Raw genomic sequence first — 26,090 nt, 5'->3', positions numbered from 1 at the left:
AGAACGACAGGAAGCCAAGGATCGCGAGCGCGAAGAACGAAACGAAAGAAATGCAATACAACAAGAAGCGACTCGCATTGCCTTGGAACGCGAGCGCGAAGAATGCAACGAAAGAATTGCCATACAACAAGAAGTGACTCGCATTACCTTGGAACGCGAGCGCGTTGAATGAAAAGAAAGGAAAGCACAAAGACAAGAGGAATCTGAAGCAAGATGAGCGGCCTTAGAGGCCGAGCGTGAGGCTTGAAGAGAACTCCGTACTCAAGAATTGGTTCAACAAGTACTTGCCTCGAAGTCCGAACTAGCCAAAGATCGTGGGAGTTCCTCAAGTGGCGCAAGCCACGATGCGGACTCCAACAATCCAGTCACAGAGAAGTTGACTTTCAGTAAGTATGATGCTAAGATGGATGCTACGGTTATTCTTTCTTAGTTGCATCAATTTAATGCTTATTTTGCGACAACTAAGAAGACAGGAAATAGCAAAGTTTTGACGGCAGCTATGTACCTTGCCGGTGACGCCATCAATTGGTACCACGCATGGCAAGAGGCACAGTTAGCCGCGCACCTAGAGGAAGCCGACAAATTCACGCCCCTTTCCTTCAATTGGGCTGATTTCCGAGACAAGCTCAAGGCGCGGTTTATGCCACCTCAGTACCTCGCACGATTGAAGGACGATTGGCGCGCTCTCAAGAAAAATGGTATGCCGGTTATGTCTTTTTCTAATCGTTTTTTGCAGCTAGGTACCCAATTACGCAAGACGGATGATGAGCGTAAAGAGGCATTCCTTTTTGGGTCAGACGAGTACATCAAGTTTGATGTAGAAATCTTCGATCCAATTGATCTCAACAAGGCGGTAGCGATTGCTCTCACAGGAGATGAAGCACAACAAGGGAAAACCTAAGGAGCACAAGACTTCCACAAGTACCTCGCAGACTTCTCAGAACGGTAAGAATGGTAAGAACGGTAACTCTTCTAACCAATCTTCCAACAGTCTCTCAGAAAAGAATTCTTCCAATGAATCTAAGCGTAAGGCTAACACAATTGCTAAACCTAAGCTCACTCCAGATGAAAAGGTAGCACAAGGAATTTTAGGAGGATACATCACGTCGGAAGAGCAAAGCACTTATTCTAAGGAAGGTCGTTGTTTCCATTGTCACATTAAGGGTCACATAAAAGAATGTGTTTTAAGCTTGACTCGAATGAATCTAAAGAATCCACAGAACCCACTTCCTCTGTCAATGCAATCAATGATAATACGAGTGTGCCCCAAGTTTCTCTTGACCCGTCCATTGATGAGTCTCTCATAATGTTATGGTCATATGACGGGGCAATGTTTTGTCATATTGTTTGACCCAGGTAGTATACATGATGTGATCAACCTCTCTTGTTGAGAAAGCCCGCCTAGAGGGTAGTCAAAAATCTCCTCTTGAGGTCTCTGGCTTTGCTCTTGGTATGGACTTTCTCATCACGAAAGAGTGTCTTTTTGTGTTGTTTACAATTCAACAAACTGCTTTTCGTAGAAGATTTTTTGTCTCTCCTCTCTCAGGATGTGATATGATTTTGGGCATTCGATGGTTTCATGAGCTTAACCCTCTCATTGATTGGGAGGCTAACACTTTCACTCTCAATGCCAAAAGTGATTCTCCCATTGTCATTCGTGGAGAGGAAGTTGTTCATTCTCCCTCTCTCATTGCAAATGTGCAGGCGAAGATTGAACGGATTCAGGAGAAGGAGACTCTCTCAGTCTCTTCTTCTCCAAAGCATGACACCCAGGATTTGCATGATTATGGGAAGCAATGAAGCATGATGATTTGAATGATAATGATAAGCATGATGATATGGATGACAATGACAAGCATGATGATTTCCATGATCATCAAGATGTGATTTCTCACAAGCATGAGGATTTTCATGAAGATGATGTGATTGTTCAGAAGGATGATGTGTTAGTGGATGCTTTTTCGAGCGAAGCAAGCTTTGCAGACCTTTATGAAGTTCAAGTATTGCACGACCCACACCTCAGAGTGGGCCGACGAAGAGTCCTATCCAATATTCCGGATGTTATTAGCGATCTCCCTCGACGCCATACAATTCGGTACCCGTACCTCACTTTGATAAGGAGGGGATGTCACGTGACACATTCAACCCTGTGTCCGTGGACAAGCTACAGCATGACCAGGGTTCAGTCAGTCGAGTCAGTCTAGAATAGGAAGTGATCTGGCACTTTTGTGAGTCTGTTCGTATACCGTGCATGACCAGTCACTTAGATTAGATGCATATCCTCCGGTTGCACACAACATGATCATCAACATTCCCATCAGAATCCATCAGGGGAATTTTTTAGTGCATCAAACCTATTTCCCCTATTTTTGACACGTTTCACTTATTTATTAAGTGATTTTTGTTGGGAACTAGGCAGGGTAATTTTGCTAAGATAATATATAAGCAAACCAAAGCTAGCACTATCTCGCAGAAGAAGGAGAGCATCAGGCCACTCAAGTGCAACAGGCCTTTGGAGACCCTTCTCAGCAAGACGATCCCCCCTACCAACTTGGCATTTTTGGAGCCTAGAAGGCCAACGTTTTTCAACACTGCCATCAACGTTTTCACCTTGCATAGGCGCTTCCCAACCAGCAGATCTAGCGAGAAGCAAGGCCCTGCAGATAGCGTTTTCCAACCATAGCACCTTGCGTTTTTCAAGCAGCCCAGACCAGCGTTCTCAGTTTTCAGCCTTAGCATCGTTCTCGTCGTCCACCCGTCGACATCGACATAGCCATTAGATTTGCATCAACATCATTGTATCAGATCGTGCAATCAATAGTAGACCACTCTCGCCATCGAGAGTGGGGCCTTTAGAGGAGGGTTTTACGTCGTCTCTGGTGTCGTATTCTCTTCTCTATCTCTCAGTCTCACGTACCTTCATTCACAGTGTTCATTCACTTTGTCTGTGTCCATTTCACTCTCACTAAAGGAACGGAAGGCTCTCCCTTCCCTGAGTAAAAGGAACCTTGAGCACAGTCCGGAGCACTCATCTTGAGCAAAGTTCAACATTCACTTTCCGCTGCAGCTAACAGTCTGCCCTTGATCTCAGGAGTCATGACAGAAACTTAGTACGTTGAACTTTGTGTTGATGTATGCTCACGTACATGTGTGTGTGTGTGTGTGTGGTGTGTGGTGTTTGGGAGCATATGTTAGTACCTAGTTCTACACCCACTATTGGGCACTGATGACGTTAGTGGGGATGTTGTGGTATTTTACTCAATACTATGCATGATGGAGCTGATGGTTATATTATCTTGTGGGTGACTACCATAGGTCTATACCTTGCACTTCCCTTTAAGGGTGAATTTGGGCTTATCTTGGATTCAGCTAGGTATATTTTTTAGTCGTATAGCGGACATGTAGACTTCACATTGTGAAGTTTTCGTCCGAGTTATGACCAGTTGATATTGTGCTAATTCTTTCTATCTTTTGTGGTGCGTATGCCCTATCAACTACCTCATTTTTGTGCTAATATTTTCTATTTAATGCTTCTTTTAGTGCTAGGCTATATTTTGGCCGAGTCTGCCCTTGATCTCTGGAGTCATGACAGAAACTCAATACGTTGAACTTTGTGTTGATGTATGCTCGTGTGTGTGTGTGTGTGTGTGTGTGTGTGTGTGTGGTGTGTTGTGTTTGGGAGCATATGTTAGTACCTAGTTCTACACCCACTATTGGGCACTGACGACGTTAGTGTGGATGTGGTGTTTAGTCAATACTATGCATGATGGAGCTAATGGTTATATTGTCTTGTGGGTGACTATCATGGGTCTATACCTTGCACTTACCTTTAAGGGTGAATCTGGGCTTATCCTGGATTCATCTAGGTATACATATTGCAGCTTATATATATATATATATATATATATATATATATATATATATATATATATATATATATATATATATATACCCTTGAGACGACTCCTCTCTTGGAAGATTGCAGATACAGCGGTCTCTACACGGATGGATTGCTTATCTTGTCATCTTGTCTACTATTGTGGACTATGCCTTCCCTATTGAGCCTCTTCTTCTCCCTCTTCTGCTCGAGCTTCTTTGACTTGGATATGCTATCGATTTCCTACCTCGGCAGTTTTCCTCTCCTCGTGGTCAGAGTGTTTGTCACAAACTGCTGACATGTCAAGCCTTGAAGAATGGAGCCAACTTGTAGATCCCGGCCAAGGGGCGTAAACCCTAAGTGAAGAGACAGAAGCATCAGAAGATGAAGCAAGACCATACGCAACCGACTGATGACGTGGCAGCTGTATGAAAACCCGAAAATTGCGCTGACATGATGACGTGGCAGATTGTACGGATTTCTGCTTTTTGCGCTGAGTGTTGACGTGGCAGTTGTACGGAATTCCGTTGTAAGGTGCAGCATAAGTGAATGTTGAACTTTGCTCAAGATGAGTGCTCCGAACTGTGCTCAAGGATTCCTTTTACTTACAGAAGGGAGAGTCTTCCGTTCCTTTAGTGAGAGTGCAATGGACACAAACAAAGTGGTGAACACTGTGAATGAAGGTGTTGAGACTGAGAGATAGAGAGAGAAGAAGACGACACCAGAATGTTGTCAAACCCTCCTCCGAAGGCCCCACTCTCTATGGCGAGAGTGGTCTACTATTGATTGCACAAATCTCTACAATGCTTTGGACTTGCCGACGATGTCAACAACGATGAGGACGACGACGAGACGTGCTGAAATCTGCAAAGGCAAATCTTTATCTGCTGAATTTTGACTCTATGTCGATGACGACGCGCTGAAAACGCAAATGCTGAAATGTGTGTTTTCCGTGCTGAAACTGCAAACTTCGATGGATCTGATCGTGCGGCGAGGATCTGTTGCGGGAAGGTGAGATCTGCGAGGTTTGGGACTTCTTCTGCGGTAACTGACTGCTGAAAACTGAAAACGCTGGTTCTAAGGCTGAATCTGTCGCGATGGAATTGCAAAACGCTGAATGTCCTGCTGCTCCAAAAACGTTAGGGCTGAATTTTGCTGTCATTGTGGATTCTGCTAACGCTAGGGCTGATTTGCTATCTATTGGGGAAATTGCTATCGCTAGGGCTGATTTGAGGTCGTATTGTTGCCATGCTGTTGCAATGCAAAAATGCTAGCTGATCTGGAAGCAAAACGCTAGGTCAATGCTGATGCAGAAAACGCTAGGCCTGTTGTCTGTGGGGTCTTGCTAAGAAGGTGCCTGTTGAGCAAGTGCTCTTGCTGGCTCTTCTGTCAGAAAGTGCTAGCGCTAGGTTTCTATATATACTTGCTTGTGAAAATTGCCCTACCCAGTTTCCAACAAAAGTCACTTAATAAATAAGTGAAAAAAGTCAAAAATAAGGAAAATAGATCTATGCACTGTAAAAATGCTACTGATGGGTTCTAACTGTAATCTAATGATCATGCTGTGTGCAACCAGAGGATATGCATCTATTCTAAGTGTCTGGACATGCACGGTCTGCGAACAGACTCACAGAAGTGCCAGATCACTTCCTATTCTAGACCGACTGAATTGAACTGAACCCATGTCATGAAGTAGCTTGTCCACGAACACATAGGGTTCGATGTGCACGTGACATCCGTGATTTACGTTGGCAGCTTTTTGGCATTGCTTTTGGACCAGATACTTTTGAGTTTGAAGGCTTTTCACAGAAATTGCTTTTTAGGCCAAGGGCATTTATATATGAGGCTAGGGCTCATTCTCTGGCATGCTTCCTGGAGAAGGTGCAGAGTCTGGAGTATTGGCTTGTACTGTGTTGATGCAATGTAAAGAAATACCGAAAGGGGTGCCAAGGTTTGGGGCCAATACTCTTTGGGGTGGAATTCTGCCATTGTGTTGTGTGTCGTCTCTCTCTCTCTCTCTCTCTCTCTCTCTCTCTCTCAGTTCAGTTGTTATTGAAGTGCTAAAAGTCTGTTCAGTTTGTTCTTTTCTATTGGCATGTGGTGCCCGTCTTGTGACAGTGGTATCAAAGCATCAGGCGTGTGCTTTTCTGAAAGCATACTGGTCCTACAAAAGAGCAGACAAAGCTATTGGAAATTTACTTGAAGTATCTTCGGGTCCTGACCCCGAACTTATTAGCCACTCCCACCCTTACTTCATCGCGTATCGGGCACACTCCCGTCTTCATGGCTCTGTCTTACAGGGCATAAGCCATAAAGAACCCAAGACATGGAATTCATGGATTCAACAGAATATTTGCAGTTTCTGCTCAACGAGTTTTACGACATTCTTTCGCGTTATCCTCAGTAGAATCTTCCGATGTTGCAAAGTTTTCAACAATTTTTGAACTACATGTTACCCTCTCTAATGCCCCAGGTGGTACCTCCTCCTCCGGCATCAGAAAGTACGAGAGCTTCCAACCGGCGACATTCTCAACCGTCTGTTCCGATCGGGGGAGTTTTCAAGAATATGGTGCAGCCATTTGACCCTAATCCAATGCAACTGCCTTTGCCACCGCCATTGCCCCCACCACCACCACCGCCACCAGGCTACAATGGTTGGAGCCCATATGGATACCCTTATTATCCATACCCTTGATATGCACCTAACCAACCCAAAGATTTCAAAGATGGAGGCATGACAATCAAATTTTTCACTTTTTCTGGGGTGAAAGATCGCAAGGAAGCATTGCAGTTCCTAAAGCAATTCGACAACATCTATGCTTTGGGAAACTATACAGAAGAATCCAAGATTTCTCGAGCAGCGGGATTTCTTAAAGATAATGTTATGCAATGGTGGAGTTCAATCACGACACAACCGCATGCTCCAAGGACCTGGCAAGCTTTCAAGACAGTTTTTGCTTGTAGTTACATGACTTCGATATTTGAAGTCCGGATTTAGGCAGAGTGAGGCAACTTGAAAATGCTTGCCATGGAAACCATGGACGACTATAACCAAAGGTTTCTCGACGTGTACCTTCCGGTGTCCTTCTTTAAGTTCATTTCCTTGGAGGACCAGTGCGAGCGCTATACCATTGCACTACCATCACCTTTGCAAGAATATTGTCTCTCCAAGCAAGCCTCTACCATGCAAGAGCTTATGGACCATGCCGCGGTCGGCTACAAGCTCATGAAGGGAAAGTTGGCATTTATCACAGAAGAACCTCTGGCCACTAACCAGAACTCACGGCAACAACGAACAAATTCTCGGGAATCCGGTGAAAACTAACCTAAACGGCCTCGTTTGGCATACCATCAACGAGACGCCTTGTTACAAGAAAGCTGATGCTTCGAATGTTTCCAAACAGGGCATACGTTCAATACATGTCCTGAGCGAGCCTTGCCAATGCGCTTTGCCAGGATTCGACATGTATCGACTAATAACTCCCACTGCATAAGCAATGTCGGGACGAGTGGCAACCATAGCATACATAAGAGAACCACAAGCCGATGCATAAGGGATTCCCTTCATTGCTTTCAATGCCACCTCATCCTTAGGGCAATCTGCTTTGATAAGCTTAGTGTATGGAGGTAAAGGTACCCCAAGAGACTTAGCATCATCCATATTAAATCTGTCAAGTACTTTTGCAATGTACCTTTCTTGAGATAAAAACAACAATTTCAGCTTTCTATCTTTTTTAATACGCATGCCCAAAATATGCTCTGCATCACCCAAATCCTTCATAGCAAATGCTGAATTTACTTTATGTTTCAGAGCATCAAGGCTAGTCTTATGTTTCCCGGCATGCAGCATGTCATCAACATAGAGAACAAGTACGATGGGACTACCATCTTCATCCCTTTTCGTATACAAACAATAATTTGCATAGCTGCGTTTAAAGCCTTGAGACAACATAAAAGTGTCAAACTTCTTGTCTCAAACCATACAGAGCCCTTTTCGGTTTGCATACAAGTTCCTCAAGTGTAGGAACTACAAAACCTTCAGTTTGTTTCATGTATATGTCCTCTTCAATGTCACCATGCAAAAACGTTGTTTTTACATCCATTTGATTCAATTCCAAATCAAGCACCACAACAAGAGCAAAAAGGACACGTAAAGTTGTAAGCTTTACAATAGGGGAAATGATTTCTTGAAAATCAATTCCTTCTTTGTGTGCATATCCTTTTGCAACTAATCTTGCCTTGTACTTGGGTTTTTCATCCACAGTCTTAATCTTGTACACCCATTTGTTAGGAAGAGCGTTTCTCCCTTTAGGCAATGGCAAAATATCCCAAGTATCATTTGCATACAAGGATTTCATTTCCTCTTGCATTGCAAGCTTCCACTTATTGCGTGACTCACATGACTTAGCCTCTTTATAAGTAAGAGGTTCACCCTCATCTGTCAACATTACATGATGCAAAGAGGGATTAAATCTCTGCGGTTGCCTTCTCAAACGAGTTGATCTGCGTACCCAATGATCTACATTCTCAGGTAACGGTTCTACATCATAAGGCAACTCATTTTCAGCTCTATCATGCTGCTGAAAATCATTTTCAGCCAATTCAGGTGGTTGTCCATCCTCATTAGGAGCATCAATATCATGTCCTATCTCTTCTGGCTAAAGGTTAACTGACTGATTATCAATTTCAGCTTGCAGTAATGCATCATGATGCTCTTTTTCAACATCAATGGGTGGCACGGAAGGCTGTCTTCTTATCAGCATCATATTTTGTAGCATTCTTAAGCAATTTTGTCTCATTGAACACTACATCTCGGCTGCGAATTACCTTTCTAAACTGTGGTAACCACACTCTATAGCCCATTTCACCTTCTTTCCCATAGCCTAGGAAGACTCCCTTAATGGACTTCATATCAAGCTGCGTACATGAACGAAAGCTTTGCAGCCAAATACTCTCAAATGATCATAAGAGGCAGGTTTGCCATATCAAACCTCCTCTAGAATGTCATTTTTCAGTGTACTATTAGGAGAGCAATTGCAAATATGAAATGCAGTTTTCAATGCCTCCCCCAAAATCTTGGGAAAGATTAGCGGTGGACAACATGCAACGCACTCTTTCGCATAAAGTACGATTATACCTCTTAGCCATACCATTAGAAGATGGATTATAAGGGGTTGTCAACTCCCTTTTAATCCCATTTTCATCACAAAAACGTTGAAATTCAGCAGATACATACTCTCCTCCGTTATCAGATCTGAGACTTTTAAGCTTAGTACTCTTTTGCGTAGTGACAAAAGCATGAAACTTCTTAAAAGCATTAAAAGTCTCACTCTTACTTTTCAACAAATGTACCCATCCTTTCCTAGTACAATCATCAATGAATGTAACAAAATACAATGCACCACCAAAAGACTTAACAGGCTTAGTGCATATATCGGAGTGAATAAGATCAAGAGGATTAGCTTTGCGAGAGACACCAGAGTAAATAAGAAGATTTCTTTTGCTTTCTATAAAGACTATCGTTACAAAAAGTTAAGTTTTTGCCTTTACATCAACCCTCTTCAGAGAGGAAAGCACATCAATACCCTTTTGGCTCGTATGACCAAGTCTCTTATGCCACAATTCTGTATGTGAAGCAACTTCATCAACAACAAGAAACTGGCTAGGCAAAGCTTTGCATCGAAGATAGTACAAAGTACCTCTTTTAGACCCTTTTGCAACAAGCATAGAGCCCTTAAGCAACTTCCATGAACCCCCAGCAAAGATGGTAGTATAACCATGTGCAATTAACTGGCCAACAGATAGTAAACTTTTCTTAATGCTTGGTACAAACCTGACATCATTCAACACAAGCTCTTGACCATCGTTAAGAGCCAAACGCATGGTACCCATTCCCTCAATGTTGCAAGCAAAATTTTCACCAAGGTACACCTTGCCATAATTGCATGCAACATATGTAGCAAAACACTCCAAAATGGAGTCACATGGAATGAAGCACAAAAGTCCACTATCCAAGACTGGGATAGGCCATCATTAGCACTAAGCAATGCATCAATGACATCTTTCTTGGAGATAAGCATGTCTTCTGTATTCTCTATCACCAAATTTGAGGGGCATGAAACTGCAACCAAAATTTCCTCAACGCCTGACAACTCTTCAATGACCACACAAGAGGATACATTTGCATTCTCAGCATCCTTGGAGGAATTACCTGCTTATTTTTCTCCATTCTTCTCATCTTTCTTCTTCTTATCTTGCGTTTCCTTTTTCCTTTCCTGCTCTTTCTTGAAATACCTGTAATCGGGTTTCTTGTGACCCTCTCTGCCACATTGATAACAAGTGACATTCTTATCCTTTGTCTTGCTCTTACCTCTATTTTGAGTCCTGTTGCCCACATCACGCTTTTGATTTCTACCTCTTGCATCGTAGGCAGAATTGCCACCTTCCCCACTAGACTTGCGTCTAATCTCTTCATTGAGAAAAGACCCTCTCACACCATCATACGTGAGGGTGTGACTGTTGCTCAAGGAGACAACCAATGTTTCCCAAGTATCTGGCAATGTCATAAGCAAGAAAATAGCTTTCAGCTTATCATCGAATTGCTAAAGCCCACTGTTCTGCAACTGACTCAACACACCTGTAAAAGCACTCAAATGCTCAGAAGCTGATTTCGAGTCATCAAGCTGTATATTCACCAACTTTTGCATCAAATGCGTCTGGTTCACATGCGTGGTGTTTTCATAATTGGACTTTAGCTTTTGCCATATTGCATAAGCAGAGTCAAAACGCTTGATGTCCGTCAAAATGTCATCATTGATAGCCATTTTGATGTAGGCCATAGCCTTCTTATTTAACCTGGCTCACTCTTCGTCAGACAAACGTGTCGGCTTATTTTGTTCCAATGCATCTTCACAATCCTTTAAGAAAAGGATACCTTGCATGCGTTCTTGTCAAAGGTCGAAGCCTTGACCATCGAACCGTTTGATTTTCATCAAACTTTTAGTGTCAGATGTGGAAGAGGAAGAAGCCATCTTAATTCAACCACAAGTGTGTATTACAAGAGAGATGCAATAGGCTGAAAATTTTAGCAAATAGTAGCAACCACAAGACTTCGCATACAAAGAGCCACAGTTTCTTTACATGAAACAATCCAAATCTGAAATTTCAGCTGAAATGTGCAATTTCAAGCACATGTACTCAACTTTTCACTCAATTTGTCGTGACAAACATCAATACATGTGATCCCACAACTTTGGTACACCTGGGCATTGCTGTTTTAACCTGTAATATAACTTGTAAATCACCTGTTTTGACCTAAAAATAGCCTGTTTTGGGTTGTTTTGGCAGTTTTGGTGACCTTTTCGACCCCGGAAACAAGGGGCTTTGTGATGGAAGCGAAATTGATCGCGGGAGAGCGAATTTAACTTGCCGTTCAGCAGACTGCGTAGGGCTGTTTTGAAACCCTAGGGCTCTGATACCAGTTGAAAGCGTGAAGCAGAGGGTACCGATAGGTGCGCGTCGCGATGTAGTGCAGGATTAGGCAAGAAGTAGGAGGCACAATGTAGCAGAGAAGAAGCGCTAGCAATCGAAAACAGAGAGAGAGAGAGAGAGAGAGAGAGAGAGAGAGAGAGAGAGAGAGAGAGAGAGAGAGAGAGAGAGAGAGAGAGTTTTTGGGGAAAACTCAATAAGTGAGTTTTGTGTTTTCCCACTTTTATTATAAGTGACTTTAAAAAAATGGGTTCTATGAACCTGGACAAAGTTTAAAAATGTACAAAAAGGGGTTATTTAGGCCTTTAACCCAACATTGATTTCTTGCTTGGAGTGTCTAAGCCGTAGCACAGAGACAGCAAAGAGTGTTATTGTTCCGGGCCTTTGCTCATGTAGGCTGACTGTTCCGATCCGAAGATCCCCTTGTGGCCTGCAACACCTCTTTTCGTCTTTTCCTCCTACGGGTTGTTGTAACTCATAGTGTCTTCTTGACGTCCATTAGCATCTCTTCCTTGCAGAGGGGGATCAATATATATATTTTTTCTTGGCAAGTGGAATAGCTTGCTTAAAAGATAACGTTTGAACTTCGTAGCACTAAAGACTTTTCCCAGTGCCTCTCGCTCTATTGTGGAATAATCTTGTTTAGCTATACTGAACCGGCGACTGGCGAAGTAGTTTGTCTTCCCATGAGGTTGGGCCAATATTACTCCTATCGCATTCCAAACGCATCCACCTGGACATGGAAAATAACATCTTAGTCTAGTTGACGAAGTGTCGGTTTCGTTGTGATCGCCTCCTTCAAACACTGGAAACTTGCTTCATATTTGGGGTCCAGGTAAACTTCTTTTCCTTCTGAGTTAATTCATATAGAGGAAGTTCCTTTGTTGCAAACATATGAATGAATCTTCGACATATCCCAAGAGTGAGCTTAGTTCAGATATTGTGGTTGGTGCTCTGGCCTGCTGAACACATTTAACCTTGTCTTCTGCCATTTCAATACCATTTCTAGAGACAATATGTCCTAAAAGTTGGCCTTTTTATACCATAAATATTGACTTAAATGGGCTCAAGGAGATTTTCTTCTCTTTGCATCTTTTAAAAGCCATTTTTAGAAAGTCGTGCAACTTTTCCCTTAACTTTTCTTTCTTTATGTGCCAAAATCTGCTCAGGTACCAAGATCTCATGAAGTTCATCAACTTCTGGCTGATTCTTTGTGGCATATCTTCTGGCACATCACCCACAAAGGGTCTTTGAAGACTCACGTGAAACGCATTTTTGAATCTTCCAAGTGTTAGGCAATTCGGCCTATAAGCAACATCGCTGATCTTATCGAGCACTTGAAAAGGCCCATAGTAACGCATACTGAGCTTAGGAAACAACCGTTCCTTGCCCTTCATCTTCTTTAACCTTGCCATTTCAAACCTCAGTAGAACCCAATCACCAGGTGAAAACAACAGTTCAGGCTGGTGACGATCAGCAACCGTTTTCTGCTTTGCTTGAGTCTTCTCCAAGGAACTTTGATTTTTATCACAAGCGGGTATCACGTGCCAATAGAAAAGAATAGACTTAACAGACTTTTAGCACTTCATTGACAACTGAACTGAGAGAGAGAGAGAGACGACATGCGACACAGAGCGGCGGAATTCCACCCCAGAGAGTATTGGCCCCAAACCTTGGCGCCCCTTTCAGTATTTCTTTATATTGCATCAGCACAGTACAAGCCGGTATTCCAGACTCTGCATCTTCTCCAGGAAGCATGCCAGAGAATGAGCCCTAACCTCATATTTAAAGGCCCTTGGCCTAAAAAGCAATTACAGTGAAAAGCCTTCAAACTCAAAAGCATCTGGCCAAAAAGCTGCGAGTGCAATTAACGGAAATCCGTACAGTCTTGCCACGTCAGCATCGCCAGCGTGAAAAGCGGAAATCCGTACAGTTCTGCCACATCATCAGCTAGTGTGATTTTCGAAAATCTGCCACGTCATCAGCCCGCTTCGCAAGTTCTTGTGTGTGTGTGTGTGTGTGAGCCCTGCTTTATTTCCTGCTGCTCTGCCTCTTCACTTAGGGTTTAGGCCCCTCGGCCCACATCTGCAAGTGGGCTTTGACATGTCATCAGTTTGTGACAATTTTCTTATACATTTCATCCATGTTCTCACATATCGATCTGCCTCAAAGATCTTGTCCTATGTATGCAAAATAGGAGGAACCTTTTTGCCACCTTCAACAATCTCAAAAGGTGCCTTGCCTATGGACGAATGCACCATATTGTTGTACGCATACTCCAGCATAGGCAAATACTCTTCCCACTTGCCCTTATTATCTGACACACAACATTTCAGTAGAATCTAGATCCAAGACAATAGAATTAGCCTCTTTTAACTGTCCATCAGTTTGTGGATAAATGAAGACGAGAACTTCAGGGTAGTGCCCATGTTCTCAAACAATCCTCTCCAAAACAAACTCGTCATGCGAGGATCACGATTATTGACAATTGACTGTGCCATACCATGGTACTTAAACACATTGTATATGAACAACCGTGCCATCTGATTAGATTTTGTCTTCTTCTTGACAAGATTGAAATGGGCATGTTTGCTGAACGTGCAGATAATGGTCCATATACCATCATTTCCTGTCGGCGTTCTTGGAAGATCAAAAATAAAATTCATAGCAATGCTTTCCCATGGCTTACCCGGAATCGACAGTGGCTGTAACAACCCTGGTGCTTTTTGCCTGTCAAATTTGACCTTTTGGCAAATCAAGCATGCTCACACAAAGGCATCCACATCTCTCCTGAAAGTAGGCCAATAAAAGAATGTCTCTACCGCTTTCACTGTCGCATCATTCCACGATGCCCTGCATACAATGGGACTTGACTTTCTTCCATGACCTTATGTTGCAATGGCCTAGTGACACATAGTTTGCCATGCATCATCATAAAACCGTCTCTGAGGAGGTAGTGCTCATGGCGTTGTCCTTCTTGCAACTGTTCAAAAACCTTCACGAAATCGTCATCCGTTGCATATCATTCCTTCATGTCATCAAGTTCATGATAATAAGGAATTGAGACAACTGAAATTTGTGGTTTTCTTGATAACACAGCAGCCACAACATTCTTCTTGCCTTCCACATGCATAATCTGGAAGTGGAACATAGAAAGAATGATTGCCCATCGTATATACTTTTCCGTTAACTTTGATTGTGTTAGGAAGTATTGCAAGGTTTGATGGTCTCTCGGGACAACAAAATCAGCACCTAAGAGGTAGTGCTTCCAACTGGAAAGCGCATGAATCACGGCCAATAACTCTTTTTCATAGATTTGCATAGTCTTCTCCGGCCCTTGCAAGATTCTGCTTTCATAAGCTACTACCTGACCATCTTGCCGCACACATCACACTGGACCACAAATGATTTCCTAAGATTTGGTAAAACAATTACTGGATCTGGAGTCAGCTTTTTCTCTAAGAGATTAAAAGCTGAAACCTCTTTTTGTGTCGACTTGAAAGTGACCTCTTTCTTTTGCAAATCATGTAGAGGTGAAGCAATCTCTGCAAAGTTCATGATATACCTTCTATAGTAAGAGCACAATCCCAAGAAGCTTCGGACATCATGCACAGTCTTTAAGTCTGGCCATGTCTTGATCGCTTCAACCTTAGCGGGATTCTCGAACACCAACCAAGAAAGTGGATCTCTTCCAAGAAGAATTCACGACATGTAACCATGACTGCGCAACTCTTCGAACACAATGGTCAAGTGACGCCTATGCTCCTCTTCATTTTCGAATAGACTATGAATTTCGAGCGGAAAATCTAGTCCATCATCCTATTGAACGTAGCAGGAGCATTTGTAAGACCAAATGGCATTACTAAAAACTCGTAGAGACCAAATGTTGTCCTAAACGCAGTCTTGTGCACATCCTCTGCCCTTATATGAATCTGATGGTACCCGCTCTTAAGGTCTATCTTACTCCGAAGTCATCTTTTCCTTTACGAGATTAAAAGCTGAAATCTCTTTTTGTGTCCACTTGAACGTGACCTCTTTGTTTTGCAAAGCATGTAGGGGTGAAAGCAGTCTCGACAAAGTTCCTGATAAAACCTTCTGTAGTAAGAGCATGAGCCCAAGAAGCTATGGACATCATGCACAGTCTTCAAATCTGGCCATGTCCTGATTGCTTTAACCTTGGCAAGATCCATTCGGACACCATCCTTTGACACTATCTCGCCAAGAAAGCGAATCTCTTCCAAGAAGAACTCACTTTTCTTAGGATTGACAAGTAACTCGTGACTGCGTAGCTCTTCGAACACAATGGTCAAGTGACGCCTATGCTTCTCTTCATTCTTTGAGTAGACTATCATGTTGTCAAAGAATGTGCCGACAAACTTTTGATGTGGGCGGAAAATCTGATCATCATGCTATTGAATGTAGCAGGAGCATTTGTAAGACCGAACGACATCACTAAGAACTCATGGAGACCAAATGTCGTCCTAAACGCAGTCTTGTGCACATCCTCTAGCCTTATACGAATCTGATGGTATCATCAATCCTTGGAATAGGAAACCTGTTCTTGATGGTATTCTTATTCAACGCACGGTAGTCAACACACATGCACCAAGAGCCATCCTTCTTCTACACTAGCAGCACTAGGGAGCAAAAAGGTGAAGAACTAGGCTGAATCAGCCCCGTCTGTAAAAGCTCCTCAACCTGGCCCATAATCTCTTTCTGCTGTAGCCTTGGCACCAAATCGATCGCATGGTCCTCGGGCCTCTCCGGCGGCAATTGTGACGATAATGAATTAGAAAAACAGTCATTAAACTCTCGCAAAAATGCTGACCTTTCTTTATCTAACACAGATAAAGTTGACTGACAATTATTTGAAACATCACGTGTAAAAATCAAGTACGTAGAAAGATGATTCTTAATTACAGAAGTGATAGCCAAAGCTGATACAATAGGGACAGACTCCCCTTTAAGCTTTACATCCCAAATATGAGTTTTGCCCCTAAGCTGTGTTAGAGTTCATATTCCTGTTCGGTGGTAGCTCTGGTATCTCCCAGGAGCAGATTAGGGAGTGGGGGACTGTTTTGTGGTTGTGCCCGGTCAGTGTGAGGTTGTTCTCTCATGTCAGGTCATGTATATCCATTTTTAGCTCTGGTTTTGGCTCTGTTCCATGGTCACATTGGCTCCTGGAGGCCTGGGATATTTTATCCCAGGCTCACCCTATTTTTCCCCCTCCTTCCCATGTTTTACCCTTCTTTTCCAAGTCGTGGGGTTGGCTATCTGGGTCGGGCAGCCAGGCTTGTGTCCTATATAAGCAGGGGAGGGGGAGAGCCTATACACAATGCAGATCAGTCCCAGCAGGGGGGCGCCCTCTCTTGGGTGCCTCAGTGGGCAGCACATGGAGATCGGCAGCTGACAGCCCTGGCGTTTTTTCCACCAGGCAGCCCAGCGTTTTTCCTTGCTGTTTTGGCTTTTTCCCATCAGGCAGCCCTAGCGTTTTGCCTAGAGGCTTGCAGACAGCAAGCATGAGTGGGGGGCAGCTCTAGCGTTTTGCAGGCAGCCTTCCATGCTTGTGTTTTGGGCAGCCAACCATGAGCAGATGTTGGGGAGGTGTGCAGTAGGAGGGGCAGCCAGTCAGGCAGTTGATTGCTCTTCCACAGTTATTGCAGTAGGTGTCAGTAGCAGTGGCAGTTGTGTGTGTCCTCGGGTCTATGTGAGTTCTATGCCGGACCACCCTTGGTCACTTGTATGAGCAGATTGTCATCAACATGGAGAGCCTTTCCCAGATCTCTCTCTCTCTTTCTCTCTCTCATTCTCATATGTCCTGTCTCATTCTTCCTATGTGATCTCTCTTCTCCACAGGTGTGCCTTGTTCATGTGTTTGGCATTGCAGGTGTTCTAGATCGGAGTCGAGGCACCCACCGGATCACGAGCCAGGTCTTGTCCTCATTGCATCTTCCGCTGCCACCTTTGACATGTTGAAGGGTGATCTTTTTGTCGAAGACATCTAGCACACCATGTATTTGGAACATCCAAAGGATTCCCAACAGCGCATTGCACCCTTCCAACGGCATGATATAGAACTCTTTTGTGTCCACATACGACTGATTATGCAGACGCAGCTAGATGCCCTGTCCCTTTCTACCTTAGTGATTTGTCTTCTCCATAGTTGCCTTGCTCATTCATGTGGCATTGCCAGTGTTCTCGTGTCAGAGGATCTATTCGAAGTTGATCCAGATTGGAGTCGAGGTGTCCATTGGATTGGAGGTCAGTTCTTGTCTTCATTGCATCTTCCACTCTCTATTTTGACGTATATTTCTCAAAGTGATGATGTGGCATGACCTTACAGACCGGATGTAGACATCATAGGTGATTGAAGGAACAATGGAGCCAAGGTTGGCGACGACTTCCGGGTGATATTGGGCAGGGTCGTACTATTAGGGTGGCTGTGTTGTATCACTAGTTATTGAAAGCATTGACTTTCTAAGCACGAGTGCTTTTTGGGTTGCCAATTTTTTAGTAGTCTTGCTTTTGGGCCCGTGTGCCTTTATGAGGAGGCCCAGGGGGCCACTCTCAACAGATCAGTGAATGGTTGTGCATCTGTAGAGTGACTCCACGGTAGTTGTACTCTGTGGATTATCATTACAAAAGTAGCTGTGCGGGGCGCATGACTTAGGGGTTGATTCACCGCCTTGCAAGTGGCTTGCCGGTTAACAAAGAGCAAAAGCAGGCAGCGATGCAAGAGAGACAGAGATGTAGCAGAGTCACAAGGGGAGGCCACATGAAGGTGCAAAGGTGAAACATAGATCAGAGTTAGAAAAGGAGCGGATTTCACTTTAACCAAGCTATTCACTCCATTTGTAAGCTTAGTGAACTCTTGGGGCGTGAGTCGTTTCTATGAGTAGCGCGATTTATGCCCCAGATGTACCTACATAGACCCTCCTTATTGGCTGCTTCACCTCCTATCCTAGTACCACTCATTCTACAGGTTCATCAGAGAGAGTATTCCCTGCGGTGCCATTTCAGAAAATTGAAGAGCAATTTCTTTTTTGAGCTTAGGAGCTCTGATAGACTGAAAGCCCAAGTCCTAGAGCTTGGAATTCGTTGTAAATTCATACCTTGGGATATGTGCTCTCAAGGTGTTAAAAGGTATGGAGATATATTTTGTGGGACACGAAAACCATGTAGGGAACCATGGATCATTCTTAAGAGTAAGTTCAAGCTCTTAGGGAAGATAATTATGACAGATTCCAGAGCAGCAGTTAGAAATCTTCTCATATAAAATGTCCTGAAAAGGAGATTCGGTTTGATAATGGAAAAGGCATCATGGAGTTGGACTAGCTGATTCATGCTATGAAATGTGTGCTGCATTGTCTGTGTCTGTGCTAATCAAGGGTAATTTATTTCAGACCATGATGTGCTGGTCACAAATTTGGAATATTAAGCATTGTTTTAAACGTTTATCCTAATATGACATATTTATGCTGAACTTTCTTTTTCTTTTTCAGTATGTGAGAGCAGGTGCTGCAATAGTGTATAATGGGTCAACTGGGCAGACTCCAGGAGGCAGAGGTGGTCCTTTAAAGCTTGTCAATGGGAGGGGAGATTGGCGTGGTCCTGGCAGGAGCACCTTTGGTCCTCATTCTACATCGCAGTTCTCTTCCTGGTCCACACCGTCAAGCTTCGAGTTCACTCTACCACCCTCTATGTACGTGCAGGTCCTTCCTGTCAACAGATATGCAGCTGGCAATACTTCCATTGGCTGGCATTGATCCTTGCAGATTTTGTATGCAGGACAGTGTTTGAAATTGATCTGGATTCTTTTGAAGAGAAGCCTTGGCGGCAGTCAGCTGTTGATATTTCTGATTTTTTCAATTTTGGCTTTGATGAGACAACCTGGAAGGATTACTGCAAGCAACTGGTAGCCGGCAATTTTTTTTTTTGGTTTTTAAGCTTTTTTTTGGGTAGAGTAGCACCCAGATAAAGTGCTGTAGCACAAGGATCTATGAGAGAACATAGTATTAGGAGGAAGCCACCGTGAAGGTGCATCCTTTACACTTCTCCTGATCATTTCTGATGCAGAAAGTGTAGGGTGTTAATGGCTGCTTCATTTATTTTTCCATGCATTTAGTAAACTCATTAGGTGTTTGTTTTGGAATAGGGTCGTTTTTTAATTTATTCGCCTATTATGGTCAATCTATTTGTGACAGGCTCAATTGAGATTGGAATCCACCATGCAGAGCAAAATAAGAGTGTATGAGAGTGGGCGGAATGAACAGGTGATTGGTCTTACGCTGTTCAGTTATTCAAACTTCCCTGCTACGATGAATCACATAAAGTAGCTTGCCTTTTTTTGTTTCAGGATTATGATCCAGATCTACCACCAGAGCTAGCTGTGGCAGCTGGGTTACAGGAAGCAGGCGACAAGCTACAGCATAGGCTATTGGACACTGACTCCACTGCAACAGCTCCTGGACGAAGAATCTACATGCCCATGGTTTATAGTCTGTTTGGTCTTATGCTTGTATGAATTGCATGTGCCTGCATGTTGTGCAAAAGCTGGAAAATACTTATGATGGTCACCTAAAACATTAGATGTGCTAATTCTGTGTGCAGCCATTAGGGAGGCCTATTGAGGTAGAGGGTGGGTTAGGAGATAGACGCCCATCTGCCGATTCAAGGAAGCAACGAATTCGGGACTCTGATAGTGTATGTTGGGATACAATTACGTTCGTGTTCGAATTCTTTGTATTGTAAGCATGCTGTGTTTGATTGGTTGAACCTGGTTTTTGTGAGCAGATACTATTGGTTGATGCAGTTGAGATACAGAATTTAGAAACAGAAAGATTGCATGAGGAGAATGTGGAAGCAATGGATGGAGAGGTAGACAAGGATGCATTAGAAGAGGAGCAGCAGCAGGACGAGGATCAGGAAGATGAAGAGGAAGAACAGTTAGTAGAGGAGCCAAAGGCCGCGTTTAAGATGAGGCAAGAGCAACATCCTTGGCAGAAAGAAAGAATGTATGGCACAAGAGTCTATTTGCTTCATTGCCTGCACTAACATAAGAGCATAGAGAGTCTTGAGAGATTGAAGTATATAAAGGTATTCTTATAAGTGGGTTCAATCTGGTTCACATATTAAGCGTCAGCCAGGTCATGCAGTGCCGTTTCCAATCAGGCATTGCCAATGCATTAGGAAGCCATATTATAAGGGGGTTGATGCCTGACTGCTCCATAGCTATGTAACAAGCTGCATGGGATGGGGCAATGGAAATATCTTTATTGGCTATGGGTCAGTGAAGGACCATCCTCTTGCTCTCACACGTTGAAAATCGTCTTATTAACTCTTAGACATCGGTCTAAAGTGTCCATTAACTGGCAATGTAGTTCGCTGTATAACATGTCCCAATTTTTTTTTGGCTCGAGCCTTAGGTGGCAATCATATCATGTTTGATTGAGAGTGTGAATGCATAACCTGGTCACAAGAAATGTGGATCTGGATTGAAAACTGTGTACACTTGAATTTTAGGTTCATGAAGGACCAGTTTTTCTGGAGTATAGTAAACAAACATTTTGTAGTTGATTATGTTTGCAATGTAAGAGTTCTACCTGTTTTATGTCTTTTGTAACAAGTGACTGACGTTTAAAGTAATTGTTTTCTGTTTTTAAGGCTAAGAGCTACATCCAAACCCCCAGCTGAAGAGAGAAGGGACTTGGAGCTCATCCGGAGCCAAAGTGCAACTGTACATCAAGATGCTGAAAGCAAGCCGGACGGGGATACTCATGAGAAAGATCCAAGGCCCTTAGACAAGGGGGAGATTGAGAGTCATAAAGATGCTGGTGATGAGATACATGATGAGGAGCGTCTCAATGATAAATCTGCAGGTCAAAGGATAGAAGATTCTACTGTAGTTACATCCAGAGAGAGATTCTCACGGGAGGTTCAAGCTGAGAGTTCTGGATGCTCATCAAAGAGACAGAGACTGGTCTCTCCTGAGGGTTCTCACACAGCATCGTGGGATAATGGTGATGGTCAGAAATCAGCTAGAAGTGCAGCATACATGAAAGAGTCTAGAGATAGTGGAGAATCTGCTATGGATGTTAGGGAAGATGCCTCACGACACAGAAAGAAACATCGTAGTTATTCTGAAGTGAGCAGGGGAGACCAGTACAGAGATCTCAGACAGGAGTCCGAATCTTATCATAAAAAGCAAGTTCCAAGCAGACACGAAGTGGAGAGTGAAGTCCACCTTCATTCTGATAGCTTTTTAGAGTCCCATAAAAGGCCTAAACAGGGGCTCTCAGAAAAAGTAACATCGAAGGATTTATTGAGGCACTCGAAGGACCGAGATGATGGTCGTGCAAAGGGAAGAGAAGACGAGACTGAGAAAAAGGGTTACCTTGCCAGAGAGGCAGTACACCACAAGGATAGAGCAGGGAGTAGATCTGAATCAAAGAAAAGAGATGATGAAGACAGAGAAACAACACATTTTAGAGACAAAGCAGGAAGTCGGCCGGAATCAAGAAGGAAGGAGGAGGGAGAAAGGAGGGACAGACATGATTCAAGGAGAAGGGATTCAGAAGATAAAAGAGATAGGCCTGAAAAAGATAATCAACACAGGGATGTTAGAGACATTCAGCATAGAGACAAAGAATTGGAGCCTTTAGATTGGCATAATTCAGATAGGAGGAAGAAAGAGGATGATTACAGGCGAAAAGATCGACCAGAGGATGCTGCCATTAAGAAGGATCGAGAGAGAAATGCTGTAGGCTCAGATCAGCATATGCGTAGAAAAGAAGAAGATTCATCAAAGAAAGAGAGGCATGAAGATCGTCACAAAGCTAAGACACGTGATGGAACCTTAAGAGATAGTGAAGATCAACGACAGCGAAATATAGATTATCAGGACTCACATGGAAGAGCTCATAAGGATGATGAAAGAGCACCACATTCTGGTAGGAGCAGCAGACGCCACGATGAGGATAGAGCTGAAAGAGCATGGCGTGGAAGGGATGACAGCCGCATGAGTGACAGCACAAGATCGGCTGAGGCCAGAAGTCATTCAAAAGATAGAAGAAAAGGTCCAGATGATTATGGCAAGGAAAGAAGCCGGTTACATGATGGGCGGGCTCGGTCTACTGCTGATCACGAGGGCCTTCAAGTTTCAGAAAGTTATGACAGAGATTCTTCAAAACATACAAGGTCGTCTGACGACCCCAGGATTTCTGGAAGAGGGTTGCACTCCGATAAGCACAAACTTGATAGTAAAAGAACCAAAGACTTCGATAGGGAAATGAGTGAGCTGGCAACTCAATCAGGAGATCCTACTGACACCAATAAGAGGAAACGATCTGCAACTGAAAAGAATGAGGTGAGACTTTTTTGGCCCTACTACTTGTCTAGTTTATGGTGGAAAGACTCTTTGTTTTGATAACGTAAAGCCTTAGGAAAGAAGCTGTTTACTTGTATGAAAAGCATGGGCAGTTCAATAAGAATTTGAACCAGATACTTTCTGCTTAGCAGGGCCATCGGAAGAAAATGGACGCCGCCTTGATTGCAAAGACCAGAGATAGCCAAGGCATTAAAGCCCACCCTGAGGAGACCAAGGAGTTGAATCAGTCTAAATTCAGTAGACCTAGTTCCAAGGCACGACACTTTGATGCTGGAGATGGAGGATCCTCTGGGGAAGATGAGCTACAGAGAGGTCGGTCGAAGCTTGAGCGTTGGATGAGTCACAAGGATTTGGAAGCCAATATGATATCTGAAAGGCTGTCATCACAGTTTGCGGTGAAAAGAGATGACAAGCTCAGGCCAGGCTCTCGAGACAAGCAGCATCGTGATTCATCTGGATTATGTGATGATTTGGAGGAGGGCAATCGACATCACGCTGCAGATCGGAAGAGTGGGAAACATTCTTCTTCGTCAGAGCAAGCAAATGGGAAAGCTTCAAAGCTTAAAGAGAAAGGGGATACTTTGACTCATAGTAAGGAAGTCGATTTAAATGCAGACAAGAAGGATTTTACAGATCTTCCTGAGCATCCTCAGGAGGATGCGGCAATGCCTCGTACAAACATGGCAGCGAAATTGGAGAAGCGGAAAGAGCGCTTCAAAGTTCCTGTGGAAGACAAAGACAATGTCCGCAAATTGGATCAAGAAGAGCATCAGCAGATGGAGAAGGATGATTCAAGGCAAGAGAGACCGCCTCGCAAAAGGAGGTGGGCTAGTGGCTGATTCAAGTCTCTGTGATCCAGATGAGGTGAGAGGGCTTTTCATTTTTCTTTTGTTGAGAAATTTGAGATTTTGGTCGATTTTGATCCTGATGTTTTTGGTTAATGCTGCAGTCTCTTCTTGGGCAATTTCGGGTGCATACAATTTACAGAAGTCTGGCCATTAGTTCTAGCTCTTTTGCATAGAGAGCCAATTTTTGATGTAGAATTTGTAGCTTTACAGATAGCATAATGCTAAGGTAGCAAACTGTCTTACATTCTACAGCCCTGATATCCCTGTATATTAAAAGAGGAAGAAACAAGGACCCATTCTGCAAAGCAGTAAGCTATGCAGTTACTGCAAGGAAGCCCTTTACAGGACTCAAGGCAGCAGCACTACAAGTTATGTTGTTCTTCGCATTTGTGAGCAATTCATTGCCTTGTTGAATGAGGCGGGAAGCAGAGTTTGGATGGTCCACAGGACAATTTGTATGTAATGGGGTGGCATCATCATGAAAGAAAGACTTGGGCTGTGATTGCTTTGCCTTCTGCTCTTAACTTTAGAAGCAGATGTGTGAATTTCCCTTGGCACAACTTCTTATTGATACCAGAAAAAGAACCGAGGGGTCTGTGTGTGTGGTCTTTTGATAGTTTGTTTCTTGTTCACAGGCTCATCACGACCATATGTTTGTCCTACTTCGTGTTGTACTATATGAATGGGTATACCGCATCGGTACCCTCCTACCGAAAAGATATTGAAGAAAGATACATTGAATATTCAGGGGAAGAAATTGTGACATGTAATGGGGTGACACCATGTTGTCTTCTGCTCTTAACTCTAGCTGCAGATGCCTCAGCTCCATAACTTCCCCTGCCTTATTACCTAACTCTAATACCTTCAAAAAGAGCAGGGTTTCTGTTTCTCTCTCTCTCTCTCTCTCACACACACACACACACACACACACACACACACACACACACACACACACACACACACACACACACACACACACACACACACACACACACACACACACACACACACACACGAGGACCATATGTTTGTCCTACTGTGTTGTTGTACAGTGCCATATTGGTGCTTTGCTGATATAAAAGGTGAAATATTGAAGAAAGGTATTCAAGCGAGTACGCAAGTATCAAGAAAAGAATTTGTGACAGTCGATTTCTTGAGGAAGTACTTCCATCGCAGTTGAGGGTTCATTTGATGAGTTATTGATCATGATATGTGTCTTTATGAAAGCCAATCTTGTTTCTTCCTTTTGGTAGCAATCCCACCTTGAACTTGAAATGGACCTACAATTTCCCCATCTCTTTCTCTCTCTCTCTGCATTAAGATTTCTTCTTCCTTGGTTGTATCTCTACATTGCTCGTAAAATGTTTACTGCATAGTGCTAGTTTTGTGCATTGCGTATAATTTGTGCGTTAGTTTCTTGCTAGTGGCCTTACTCTCGTCGCAAATCTTCTAAGCTTCTTTGGTTGTATCTCTACGCTGCTTGTATCATATGTTTATTGCATAGTGCTAGTTTTGTGCACTGCTTGTAATTTGTGGGTTAGTTACTTGCTAGTGGCCTTACTTCATCGCAAATCTTCTAAGCTTCGTAAGCGACTTTATCAAGTCATTTATGGTCATCATCTCTGAAACGTTGAATGCCATCGTTGATGCTAAGCAAAGCCAAAATGTTCCCAATGCCTTTTGATAAATGGTTGTTACGGGCTTCTTTGTAAGGTCTCCCAATGATGAATAGAGATCCTTTTGGTAGAGATAATCTTCAATTTGCATCTTCCACTTCCAATGTTGATAATCCTTGTCCTCAATCTTGAGTTGACCCTCGTGTGCCATCGCTCCCACTCGATTCAAGGTATATGAAACTACTAGAAGTAGAGCTTGCTTTGATACGAGCCTTTGTAGTTTTAGTAATCACTTGGACCCACCTTCTAGGTTGGGCACCCCACTCTTGGTGAAGAAACTTGACTTGTGTAGGAAAAACATGAGCACCAATATCATGCCACTCCAAGGCACTCATTGCATGCCATTACGACATATCATCCACTAATACTACCTTGCATCCTCATGATTCGAAAAGGACCAAAAATTTGATACACAAATTTAAAAAAAATGCAAAAAGATTTTTTGCAACTAAACATGACCTTGATTGAATTGAGTTTTTGAAGGTTTGAGCTACACACATTGGGGGTATTCTCAACCTTAAAGCACTACATACATTTATGATCTTGTACCACCACTTCGTCAAGCTTGGAAGTGTCCTCAAAGGCAACAAGAAGTAGTAGCCGTATTGTTAAAAAAGGGACACCTTTAGAAACAATTCTAGAGGAGAGCTATATAAGGAATTAAAAGGAGACAATCCACTTTGTCAAGCTTGGAAGTGCCCTCAAAGGCATCAAGAAGTAGTAGCCGTATTGTTAAAATTGGGACACCTCTAAAAAAATTTCTAGAGGAGAGCTATATAACAAATTCATGGGAGAGATCCAATTTTAAATCTAGA

General features: G+C 43.2%; 1 protein-coding gene across 2 annotated transcripts in view; it reads left to right on the top strand.

Moving 5' to 3' along the window:
- The window catches only part of LOC147454611 (uncharacterized), a 36,055-nt gene extending 11,346 nt beyond the window's left edge, over positions 1-24,709 (top strand). Inside the window, exons 2-10 of one of the 2 annotated variants that reach the window (XM_086516506.1) lie at positions 18,868-19,067; positions 19,154-19,280; positions 19,570-19,638; positions 19,722-19,856; positions 19,976-20,068; positions 20,159-20,346; positions 21,029-22,730; positions 22,883-23,615; positions 23,701-24,709. In XM_086516506.1, coding sequence (XP_086372632.1) covers positions 18,868-19,067; positions 19,154-19,280; positions 19,570-19,638; positions 19,722-19,856; positions 19,976-20,068; positions 20,159-20,346; positions 21,029-22,730; positions 22,883-23,590 — 3,222 coding nt within the window. In that variant the 3' untranslated portion in view covers positions 23,591-23,615; positions 23,701-24,709. Of the gene's footprint in view, positions 1-18,867; positions 19,068-19,153; positions 19,281-19,569; positions 19,639-19,721; positions 19,857-19,975; positions 20,069-20,158; positions 20,380-21,028; positions 22,731-22,882; positions 23,616-23,700 lie in introns of both variants that reach the window. The other variant, XM_086516505.1, reaches the window with a different exon arrangement.
- Positions 24,710-26,090: the final 1,381 nt, after the last annotated feature.

Source organism: Adiantum capillus-veneris, chromosome 7 (assembly GCF_014529385.1).
Source record: "Adiantum capillus-veneris isolate H3 chromosome 7, ASM1452938v2, whole genome shotgun sequence".
Taxonomy (NCBI): domain Eukaryota; kingdom Viridiplantae; phylum Streptophyta; class Polypodiopsida; order Polypodiales; family Pteridaceae; genus Adiantum; species Adiantum capillus-veneris.
This window is presented reverse-complemented; position numbering and strand designations above follow the sequence as displayed.